General features: G+C 50.7%; 1 protein-coding gene across 5 annotated transcripts in view; it reads left to right on the forward strand.

Annotated features, from left to right (window-relative positions):
- MBP (myelin basic protein) overlaps positions 1–12583 on the forward strand; it is a 121681-nt gene that overhangs the window by 17788 nt on the left and 91310 nt on the right. For all 5 annotated transcript variants that reach the window (XM_033406129.2, XM_033406130.2, XM_049697667.1 and 2 more), the window contains exon 2: positions 6855–6930. In XM_033406129.2, the coding sequence (XP_033262020.1) occupies positions 6880–6930 (51 nt within the window). In that variant the 5' untranslated portion in view covers positions 6855–6879. The remainder of the gene's footprint in view (positions 1–6854; positions 6931–12583) is intronic.

Here is a 12583-nt window from a genome sequence, read left to right on the forward strand (position 1 = left end):
GCAAGACATGAGGCAGGAAATTAAGAGAGTCGCTGTCATTTTCCTTATTAAACTTGTGTATCCACGGACAGGTGTTTATGAAGAATAAGTTATTGTAATGCAGCTGTTTTCTCAAGGGTGCTTGTTAGAGCAAAGCCTTCTCTTTATCGTGTTGATTAATAATCTAGAAATGGGTGACATCTTAGACCTACTGGAACACTTGTTTCCACGTAAGGCATACTCATAATGTAAAAACCGTCCAGCTGATCCCTATTTTTACCTATGATATACTCCTAGAGGCAGTGTTATATTCATACCTAGATGAGTCTTCTAAGCTTTACTTTCTCAACTGTAAAATGGGAATAAAGCATACAGGGTTATTCCTGTAATTCCGTAACTCAAGGCATAAAGCGAATCACTGTAAAACTAACCCCGTATCTCCATAAAACATTAATTTTAGGGTTGCTTTTAGGAACACGGACACTGAGCACGAAAAATGAAAAGCAAAACTCTTGTGCGATCTGCAGAATCTTATGAAACCAAAGCCTGAAGAACTATAAGTCTGTGAGAGAAGTACACCTGTGACCGTTTCCTAGAACATGGACATAAATACAGCCAGACAGGTTGGTTCAGACACCATGATGAACCCCGCCATACGCGTGGGACCACGCGGGTTACCGCCCTGACGCTCCTCCCAGCCCAGAGGTCAGCACTGCCCACGGTGATCCCCTCCCATTTCCGAGGGTTTTGGGAGGCGGTAGGATGCTCTGGGGGCCACAGCTCTATCTAGGGAGACTTGAATTGAGGCCTTCTCTCTCCCACAGTAAACCTGCTGAGGCAGAGATGTCACGATAATCCCGTTGCCTGTGAAAATGCACCCAAAGGCACTGGAGGAATAGGCAGCTTAGCCTGTTAGTGTCTGCAGCCGCCGACGGGTCTCGAGTCTCCGCCTCACTTTTCCCTTCTCGCCGCCCATCCCCCACCCACTCTAGTCTGGAAACAGGCGAAGTCACGCTGCTTCCTGTGCGGTTGCTTATGGGCTCGTGTAGGATGTCACCTCTGGGCTTCTCAGGCACCGGTGTGCTCACCCCTTTCTCCTCTCTTGACCTGGGAGTTTAAGAGCGGATGTCCACACATAGGGGAACCCACGTAAAGGTCTCTGCAGTAGGCGTGCAATCATAGATAGCTAGACGGCTAGAATATGTTTTCTCAGCTGATCACCACCCACCCTGGGCACCCTGTGCAAGGGACGAGAAAGGCAGGAGCCGTCAGCCCTAGAGCTCACCCTGACCCCAACCTTGACCCCAACATTGACCCCAACCCTGACCCCAACCCTGACCCTAACCCTAACCCTGACCCCCAACCCTGACCCCACCCCAGGCCCTAACCCTGACCCCAGCCAACCCTGACCAGCCCCTACTTCATTCTCACCGCAGCCAGCACAGTGAAGGAGCTTTTATTGCTTCCGCTTGACAGGAAACTGAGGTTCAGAGAAGTGGAGTGACTTGCCCCAGGTCACCCCACAGGAGCCTGGATTGGGACCGAGGTCTCATCTGCCGTGTTCACTCTAGATGTCAGGACTTCCAGTAGAAAGCAGGTGGTTAAAATGCTCAGAGCAAGGTGTTTTCACCTGCATGCCCCCAGCATTTCAGCTTCCCCACTCACACACACTCCTTTCCACCCAACGTGGGTTTTATCTGTGACTCCTTCACAGGGTCCACCAAAGTGATATGAGTGGTCTTAGCTGCACATTGTTGAAAACAGATCCAAGCAGCTGAGACTGGATTGCATTCCAGTGAATCTGGGTTACTAACCTGCACTCACATGCTTAATTTTTACTGCCCCCCCTGCCCCGCGCCAATAACACAAAGTATGGATGGTCACGAAAACATGGAAATTTTCAATAATCCCAGTGGCTGTTTCGAAATCACATCTGGGATTGAATTTCAACCTAAGGAGTATGGGGCAGGCCCGACATAACCTAGTCTATCCTAAAGGCTCCCAGCCCTGGCCCTCCACTTCCCCTTCCACCAATCTCCTGTCTTATTATTTCACGAAAAGCTTCTTAATAACCTGGAGATGCTTCAGAGTCAACCTGAGTTCCAGGAGCGTTCCACATGCAGGTTCCTCTTGCTCTCTCTATTTGACTAATTGCAAAAAATGAAATGAAGGTGACCTCCAAATGCCCAACTCTTCTGTCTGCAGAAGGTTCTTTTCAGCTCGCTATGGAGGCCAGCTGCCAGGGCAGCCTTCTTTCCGTAACGCAACCCTCCCGTCTCTCCACGGCGGAATGGGGCAGAGTTACCCCCAGACAAGTCCACTGCCCGTCATTTTCACCACAGGACTGTGCCACACACCTCAAGGACTGATGATCCCTCTAACGAGGGGCCCTAATCTGAGAATTGTCACTTTGAGTTTCTTGTCTTTCTTTTCCTGCTGGTGCGCAAATTGTGCGCTTAAGGCTAGAATCTGCCTACTCGAAATCACACATATAAATTCTCGTTCTGTTAATCTGAGACAGAAGGGAAAAAAAGTCTGTACACACTCAAAAGTCTGACCCGGACTCTTGTTATTTCAATCTATTCTGTGTCCAGTAGTGTTGAGTTTTTTTAATAGTGATTAAAATAGTTCATGAACAGTCTTCCCAAGCATACCCTCAAGTTGCGCTTTGAGGCGTGATAAAGTTCTGATCAGAACACGCTGGCTTGGAAGACGCGTCCCCTCTCCAAGGAGCAGGGCAAGCAACTTGTGATTAGATCAGCTGTGCCTCAAAGCCCTTGCTCCAAAATCAGCTCTCCTTTTGTCCACAAGCAACCCCCCGAATATTCACACGTCCCACGCTATTTTGATTTAGGTTAAATCCTTAGAGGTTTGTTTTCTGGAAGGGGGGACCATTGTGTTGGGATTTGCCTAATACCTGCGGGGGAGGTGACTGAGGAGGGTGAGAATAAGACAGAAACGGGAGGAGGTAAGGGATGCTGGGCTTGAGATACTGTCCAGGTGAGAACAGAGATGGTAGCGTTCGCTTCTCTGTGTCGGGGCTGGAAAACCCCAAGAGTCCAAGCTGTGAACTTGAAGTTATCTATTTTTGCCTGTGTTTAGTTTCAAATACACCAATTCTTTTTTTTTTTTTTGGAGGTAACTTTTATTTATATATTTTTTTATTGGAGTATAGTTGATTTACAATGTTGTGTTAGTTTCAGATGTACAGCACAGTGATTCAGTTTTATATGTACATATATTTTTTTCCAGATTCTTTTCCCTTATAGGTTATTGCAAAATATTGAGTAGAGTTCCCTGTGCTATACAGTACATCCTTGTTGGTTATCTGTTTTAGATATAGTAGTATGTATATGCTAATCGCAACCTCCTAATTTATCTTTCCCCAACCAAATACACCAATTCTTATTTCTTAAACAGGGATGTTTGATGCCTTGTTATTCTGTGTATTGCATACGCAGTGCAAGTTATCAGTACTTCCTCAGAACCCCGCATGGGACCACAGAGAGATCGCAGTTCAGAGTGACCCCCTCTACTCCCAGAGTTCAGACCGTCGTCCTGCACAGAGAACGTGCAGTCATGTTCTCCAGCTGCAGTTCAGACCCCAAGAGGACAAAAACAAGTCCCCTCTTTACCTTTTTGTGCCCACTCTTATCAAGTAAACTACCATATGTGCCCCCAAACCTCCATTTTCCCAGTGAGGTTACCCCAAAGAGGTTTTTTAGGGGGTGGTCCCATGTAAGTAAATTGGGAAGGTGGATGATAGAATTGCACTGAATACTGAAATTATCTGCAAAGGTCGACTTGCATTTTTAAAAGCATACATTTTATTTTATTTAATTAACTGATTTATTTTTAGAAGATGTTGGGGGTAGGAGTTTATTAATTAATTAATTTATTTTTGCTGTGTTGGGTCTTCGTTTCTGTGCGAGGGCTTTCTCTAGTTGTGGCAAGCGGGGGCCACTCTTCATCGCGGTGCGCGGGCCTCTCACTATCGTGGCCTCTCTTGTTGCAGAGCACAGGCTCCAGACGTGCAGGTTCAGTAGTTGTGGCTCACGGGCCTAGTTGCTCCGCGGCATGTGGGATCCTCCCAGACCAGGGCTCAAACCCGTGTTCCCTGCATTAGCAGGCAGACTCTCAACCACTGCGCCACCAGGGAAGCCCCCATTTTATTATTTTTTAAAGCATAGATTTTATTTTTTAATTTAAAACGCTTCATTGCTAAAAAATGCTAACCATCATCTGACAATGCAGGGTTTCCACAGACCTTCAATTTATAAAATATGCAATATCCACAAAGAGCAATCAAGCGAAGCACAATAAAACGAGGTCTGCCGGCGTACAACACGGTACCGTTAACTAGGAAACGAGGTCTGCCGGTGTACAACACAGTACCGTTAACTAGGAAACGAGGTCTGCCGGTGTACAATACAGTATCGTTAACTAGGAAACGAGGTCTGCCGGTGTACAACACAGTACCGTTAACTAGGAAACGAGGTCTGCCGGTGTACAACACAGTACCGTTAACTGTGAAACGGGGTCTGCCGGTGTACAACACAGTACCGTTAACTGTGAAACGGGGTCTGCCGGTGTACAACACAGTACCGTTAACTAGGAAACGAGGTCTGCCGGTGTACAACACAGTACCGTTAACTGTGAAACGGGGTCTGCCGGTGTACAACACAGTACCGTTAACTGTGAAACGGGGTCTGCCGGTGTACAACACAGTACCGTTAACTATGAAACGGGGTCTGCCGGTGTACAACACAGTACCGTTAACTGTGAAACGGGGTCTGCCGGTGTACAACACAGTACCGTTAACTAGGAAACGAGGTCTGCCGGTGTACAACACAGTACCGTTAGCTGTGAAACGAGGTCTGCCGGTGTACAACACAGTATCGTTAACTATGAAACGAGGTCTGGCGGTGTACAACACAGTATCGTTAACTATGAAACGAGGTCTGCCGGTGTACAACACAGTATCGTTAACTATGAAACGAGGTCTGCCGGTGTACAACACAGTACCGTTAACTAGGAAACGAGGTCTGCCGGTGTACAATACAGTACCGTTAGCTGTGAAACGAGGTCTGCCGGTATACAACACAGTACCGTTAACTAGGAAACGAGGTCTGCCGGTGTACAACACAGTACCGTTAACTATGAAACGAGGTCTGCCGGTGTACAATACAGTACCGTTAACTAGGAAACGAGGTCTGCCGGTGTACAATACAGTACCGTTAACTGTGAAACGGGGTCTGCCGGTGTACAATACAGTACCGTTAACTGTGAAACGAGGTCTGCCGGTGTACAGTACAGTACCATTAACTAGGAAACGAGGTCTGCCGGTGTACAATACAGTACCGTTAGCTGTGAAACGGGGTCTGCCGGTGTACAGTACAGTACCGTTAGCTGTGAAACGGGGTCTGCCGGTGTACAGTACAGTACCGTTAGCTGTGAAACGGGGTCTGCCGGTGTACAGTACAGTACCGTTAACCATAGTCACCATGTAAAAGCGTACACGTTAAAGTATTGTTTTTTCACCTTCATGTCCTGATACATGATGTATTCACATGATTCTTCTAAGTCAGCAGTGTTTTTATCACCACTAGAACCATGTCTTTGATTCACCAGAGCACATAATCCCCACTTCGATCCAAGTCGTTTGAAGTACAGCACTTTTTAACTAAATCTCCCTCTGCGTGGGGCTCTGGTCCAGTTTCCATTTACAAAATACAAAGGCGGGAAGGGTTTCCACTCCTCAGGTGCTTGGTCTCCACCAGGTAACAGCTTACTGTACCCCACACACTGGGAGGTGATGCTCTAAGACGCCATCACTCCCTTTCTCACCAATTTGCCTGGGGAAGGGCATGGGTATCCTTCGTAATCACCGAGGAGTTACCCCGTGATATGGGAGACTTTGGGGAAATTCAGATACTGGGCAATTCCTTCTTTGCAAAAGAGTGCCTTTGGGGAAACAAAGCTTGCCTTTCGTCAGGCATGTGTGATATTTTAGAAACCCTTCCCATTTTTAGAAGACGATTCATTTTGTTGCCTTTCAAGGAGAGCCACTCCTTGTTCAGCAGGGAGCTACTACTCACATGTTCTTTGAAAAGGGTACATCGTGGATGATTGAATTTTGCGACGACCGTTAAAGACAGGTCACCTGGAGCCAGCTGACAAGTGTACGGTGATGGTGCAAGTGGTCCTTGTGGTTCAGGCAGGTCCAGGGATGTGTGTGGGATGAGGGAATCTGTGTGGAATGAGTTTGGCTAAATTCTGTGCCTTTCTGGAGGAAAAAAAATAAATTTGCTGCTAAAGTTTGGGTTAGAAAATACAAATGAGGAACATGTGCTTTTTAAAATCCAGCTTTATCTTCCTTACAAATGCCGCGGGTCCTTGGAATGCTTGTCCCATAAGCAACCCTTGGTCGGGTCTTGCTGTTTCTGTGCTCACACGATTCCCGAAGCATCAGGCTTGTTTTTATTTTGAGGCGCGTCGGCACTTTTCTGCATCTCTGTTCCTCTTGTTGCTGAACATGAGGTGTACCTCCGTCCGTCCATCTGGACTTGTGCGCAGTCTGAGATCTCTGGAGATGAGTTCATCTTCTTTATGGATGAGGAAACACACTGAACAGTGTTGTCACTGGACAGAATCCGGGTTTGGGCAGCCGTCCCGCTTTCTGGCTTTCTGCCAGGGCTCAGAGGACAGTGACACTCACTCATGAGACTTTGGGTGCCTCTTGAGTTTGGGGGCTTTCGTTTTCTTTTCTCAGAAATGGGTATCGCATGTGGAACGGGATGGTGCTGATTGAAAACTAGCGTAGAAAACTCTGAAAGTACCAGTTCCAAGGCTAACAGCCTCTCTTTGTCTTTCAGCATCTGAAGACCTCAACGGCTCAGGATGGGGAACCACGCAGGGAAGCGAGACTTAGGTGCCGAGAAGGGAAATAAGGTAAGAAGTGAACGGGCTCAAAAATCCTGCAAACGCGCGAACCCTCCTCAGGTACCCTGTGGCTACCAGGGTTTTCCGCTAAAACAATTGGCTTCTTATCCTCCTACCTTAGAAACTTCTAGGGCTTAGAATGCTAGTCCAAGACCCGAACTCCTCGGCCAGGACTCCAGGCCCACTACGGTCTCACTGTGACTGGCCTTGCCAGTGCCACCGGCCCAACGTCCCTGCCCCCACCCTCATCACAGGGAGCTTGGAAGATACAGGAGAGCAAATGGGAAAAACGGAAATAAAAGTCATCCAGATCCCTCCAGTGACCCAGCATGAATCTTCCGGGTGTTTCTAGCCTCACATTCGCCCCTTTCCACCTTATTCCGCGGACGTCAGCTTCCCCTGTTCGATGATGATTCTCTGCGTCACCTTTGATTCCCCCAGGGTGACTGGGAAAGTGGTTCTCAGCCTGTCTCCCCCTGAGCCGCTCAAACCGATGGCCCGTCACCAGGGCACCTGCTGGCCTCATTCTCTGCCCATGAAGAATCATTCCAGATTATGAGCCTGATGCTGTGCGCAGAACTGTGAATCCACCCTAATTTGTAGGGGGGAAAGGTTAATTATTCCAGTTCTTTGGTCCTTTAACTCAAGACAAATGACAGTTCATCAGAACGTCACAGTGCTGAGGATGGACCTCCACCAGCCCACATGCGCACAGAAGTGCTTCATAAATGTCCACCGGATTGAATGACATTACATTTGAGCCCCAGGACCTCTTTGCTGAGCTTCTGTGCTATGGGTTTTATTTAATAATAATGAACTTTGCAGCCATGAGCCCTTCTCTGATCTGTACTTAGACTCAATTTCCATGTCAGCCAGGTGGGTAATTTTCCATAATTTGCTTTCAAACCATTCATGTAAATCAGTGATTACATACTGATTTTGTTCATATCTTATCTTACAAAGTGTTTTGAGAAAACATTGTTTTATCTAAAACAATGTTACGGAGTTTCTTTCCTAATGATGTCAGGCCCAAGGTCAACTAGAAGGGGTTTACCTTTTTATAATGTTATTATTGATTTGGAATTCTCTCATTGTTGAAAGGAGGACCAATTTTCTAAGTGTGTAAAGTGTTCTAGTGAATGTTGAATGGGGAATCACGCAGTGTTTTCTACAACTTGAGCGTGAACTGTATTACTGGTAATCTCCCTGTGAAGATACTAGTAACTCTGAGCTATGAATGTGTTCAGTTACTCTAAAGACCGTGGGTCTGGTGGCATCTGCACCAGGAGGATAGAGTCTCAGCTGAGAGTGAAAGTGGAGAAACAGCTCTTCTCAGAGAGCCCCATCCTGTTAGCACGTGGTATTTTAAGGCACTGCTGATTTAAGTGACTGATTTGCAAGTCTGCTTCTGTAAACCTCTCTGTGGCTTGCAGTGTCTTTCTTGTTGTTGGACGTTATAAAGCACCAAAACGTAGTTCTCACTGGTTTACTTTTACCAACGTCAGATTCCTGAGCGGTGGTACAGCCATAGTGACGCTTCTGTTTTCTGAAAGCTAATTTTTAACATTCTGCTGATGTTTCTTTGAAATTGGGCGTTTAAGACCGCTGGTTCCTTTAGGGAGTTGTTACAAGTAACAGTTGTCTTCTTTTAATTGTTTGTCACGTGACAGAAAATATCTGAGGCCTTGTGGAGGGAGTGCTCTGGGGCAGCGGTCCGCAACCTTTTTAGCCCCAGGGACCGGTTTCATGGAAGACAATTTTTCCACGGAGGTGGGTGGGGGGAATGGGGGGGTTCAGGCGGTGATGCGAGCGAAGGGGAGGCGCAGATGAAGCTTCGCTCGCTCTCCGCCGCTCGCCTGCTGCTGTGCGGCCGGTTCCTAACAGGCTGCGCAAACAGGTACCGGTCTGCGGCCCCGGGGGGTTGGGGGCCCCTGCCCTGTGGTGTTACGTGGAGTGTCAGCTGAAACCAGAATAGAGAAAAACCACATGAGCTCGTGCCCTGCAGTTTCGCATCTGCACGTTTCTGTGGTCATTCTGGGAAGCTTGTTCTTCACTTACGAGGGAATGGACAGAAAGCGTTTGCCTGTGTCCGGGGGCTGACTGCTGACCTGCTAACAGGCGGGGGGCTGCAGGGACCGGTCACCCCACTCATCTCCCCAGCTCTGCCTCTTTGCAGCTCCCCCCGTACCGCACAGGGGGCCCAGAGCCCTCCTCTGCTCTCCACTCGCGTCCCCCATCAGCCCCGTGTCCTCACGCCCGCGCCTGCTGCCTTCCTGGAACCCGCTGGCCTGCGGAGGACGTTAGGAGGCAGTGGCCCTGTGTCGTGACCCCCTGCTCTGCCACCCTCTCCCCCACCCCCCACCCCACCCCCGCGCTCGGCCCAGCTGGGGAGGGAGCCGCGGTGGCCAGGAGCGCACAGCCGCCTGCTGCGAGGTTCCTCCCCGTGGCGCCCCACTGCTCTCTCACTGGCTTCTCTCTCCTCCCGAAGAAGGCGTGTCACGATGTAGGAAGGAGCCTGTGATGGAAGGGACAGCTCTGGCATGTCTCTGTTCCTGTTCCAGCCTTGCGTGTTAATGTGGAAACAGACGCACGTCCAGGCAGTGATGCAGCTGCGAGCGCGACCTCGGGGCCCCGTCAGAGCAGAGTGTGCGTGGTGGAGGTCAGGGAGGCCCCATCCACAAGGGGAACCAGTGGCATTCAGGGAAGCCCTCATTCTCAGACATAAAGAAATCCCTGCTGGCCTCCGATTCCCTGTTTTCTGAGCATCCTGGTGGATTTGGCTTCCAGGAAGCCCAGCTCACTAACTTACCAGCTCCTTGTCAGGCAGTGCGTTTTCACAATGGTCCTTTGGCAGCACCGGGGAAGGACACGTACCAGCTGCCACGTCCCCGGGACACATGGTTCTCAAAGAGCCCCCGCCCTTGGGCAGGCTGTGCCCGGGCAGCCCTGGGAGCCTGGGGACCCTGCACAGGTGGAGGACACGCTTGGCCCCTCTGGCTCCTGGAGGGGAGGGTTCGTTTCCAGGTCTGCACAGGCGTGAAGCTGGAGCACTTCTTCCGCAGGAGAACCAGCTGGGCCTTAGGACGGTGCCCACACCCTTTACTGAGGCTGTGCTGGGCTTCTGTCTCGTTCGGCGTTGCTCTGACTGTTGTCAGTCTCTGACCTATGGGTTTGCTCGTTGGGGTTTTCTGGTGATTCTCTTTTGGACACACCAGCTGCTATTAGCGCCTGCCGTGCTCCAGGCATCTGCGCCGTGGCTGTGTGGTTGCCAGGGCTGCTGTGACAAAGCAGCGCACACCCAGGGGCTGAACGGCAGACGTGTATTCGCTCTCAGTCCTGGAGGCTGGAATCTGAGATCCAGGTGTCGGCAGGGCTGGGTCCTCCTGAGGCCTTGCTCCTTGGTGTGTAGACGGCCGTCTTCTCCCTGTGTCTTCAAGTGGTCGTCCCTCTGTGTGTGTCTGTGTCCTGATCTCCTCTTATGAGGACACCAGTCCTATAGGATTAGGGCCCATCCTCGTGACCTCATTTTACCTTAATCAACTCTGTGAAGACCCCACCCTCAAATGCAGCCATATTCCGCGTTCCTGGAGGGCTAGGACTTCGACACGTGGCTCCTCGGGGAACACGCGTCAGTCCACAATGTCCGTGTTATTTGATGCAGGCGAGAAGTGACTGGGAGGTTTGAGAGGCCAGAGAGAGGAGTGTCCCCAGCCCTGCCTGGTGATTGCCACCAGAGTCTGACCCTCACCCTCAGTGGGCACTGCCGTTGCCCTGGCCTCTCCCCATCATGAGATTTCGGCATTCGCTTCTGTCCTGTTAACGCCTCCCTCGCAGACCCCTTAACCTTCCAGGCCCCAGATCCATAAGCCAACACCCCCGCTGCCCCTAGGACGTGGGGCTTGTCCAGAACCTTCCATGCCCGTCTGTTGCCCGTGACCATCTGTCCACATGGCACAGCGGCCTTGAGGTTGTGTCCTCCATGTGCTGCCCTCATGCGTCAGCCCTTCTCCACGCTCTGACCCTCTGAGTATCATCTTCATTTTACCCGTGATGGACTCTCAGAGTGGCCTGCGAGCTTGGCCCAAGGCCAGGTGGGGAGCGAACGCAGGAGCTGGGCTGTGGGGCGGCTCTCTGTCCCTCTAGGTCGGCACCAGGCAGCAGAAATGGAAGGAGAGCCGCAGGTGGACGTTTAACTGTTCTAGTAGCCACATAAAAAAGTAAAGAGACAGGAGGAAATTCATGTTAATATCTTTTCTTTAACTTAATATACTCCAAATATCATGTCAGCGTATGACAGCTATCAGTGAAGTATTTTACTGTTCTTTCCGTCTCAGTGAATCTTCAAACTCGGGGGTATATCTAGCTTACATCCCAACATGGCCTGGCCACTCTTCTGGCACTCAGTGGCCACGTGTGGCTGGCAGCTCCAGACCGGACGGCAGCCTCCACAGCCAGGCCCATCCCTGTGGGCCCTGCTGCCTCGCCAGGCAGTGTCCCGGACGCCTTCATGTGTCCTCCATCCAGTTCACGCCCCCCGCCCTGCCCACCGTGCATCTCATCCGTTGCCTGATGAAGAGGAAAGAGAAATTGTGAATGACCAGTATTGTCCGTTGAGAGATGATGATGGGTCTGATTTTGCCCTCGGAGGGAGAGAGCTGGGGTTGAAGAGGAGAAGCCGGAGGGGGAGGGAGGGTCTGGGGAGGGGTGTGGATGAATGGCTGCCCTCTGTCCCCTGGCTGGACCAGTAACCGCAGAGCAAGGGCAGTGATGAGTGAAAGTCCGGTGCAGAGGAGAAAGCAGGAGCGTCCTTTTTAAATCTGCCCAAATCCAGAGACCATTTAGGGCATCGGGAGTGCCTCTGGTCTCGTGGCTTCGTCTGCCCTCCCCTGAATCACCCCTAAGCCTCTGGGGCAGCTTGAAGGGTCCGACCTGGGATCAGCCCCGGACTCCGCACCAGGTGCGTCGTGGTGCTGCCACAGACACGTGAGGACACTTGGCACTTTGCGTTGCCCCCAGTTTTCTCTAACAAGAGGCAGGCTGTTCTAACTCGTGTGTGGACTCTGTCCCTTCAGAGTTCACAAGTAAGTTAGCTGTTTAGGACTGAAAGTGTCTCAAATCTTGACTTATTCCTACATCCATTCACCCATCCATAGGCAGGTGCAGACTTCTATTAAGCACCTCCCCTGCGTAGGACTGGGCTGGACTTGGTGACGAAAGCCCAAGCCCGGCTTCCCCACCAGCTGTCAGGTGACCTGGGGCTTCCCCACCAACTGTCAGGCGATCTGGGGCAGTTACTTCACGCCCCTGGGCTTCGGTTCCCTCATTGGTTACGGAGATGAGAAGACGGTGAACATTACGTGAGCCGAAGGATGTGACACACAGAGCATTGCCTGGTGCCCAGCAAGTCCTGTGTCGTGCCGTTGCTGCTTCTGTTCCTAATGTTCTTATTCTTGCTGTTGTTTTAAGAGAAACGCGCGTGCATCTTCTGTCAGAACAGCTCCCAGTGTGACTGGAGAGACCAGCAGAACTCTGACCCTGTGCCCAGCGCAATGACGGGATACAGGCTGGAAACCATGGGGACCGGGGGCCCTGGCCTGCCTGGTGGCCTTTAACCAGCGTGGAGAACAGGCTACAAAGAGCAGAGGGAAAGCCCAGGAGTGGT

Source organism: Orcinus orca, chromosome 15 (assembly GCF_937001465.1).
Source record: "Orcinus orca chromosome 15, mOrcOrc1.1, whole genome shotgun sequence".
NCBI lineage: Eukaryota > Metazoa > Chordata > Mammalia > Artiodactyla > Delphinidae > Orcinus > Orcinus orca.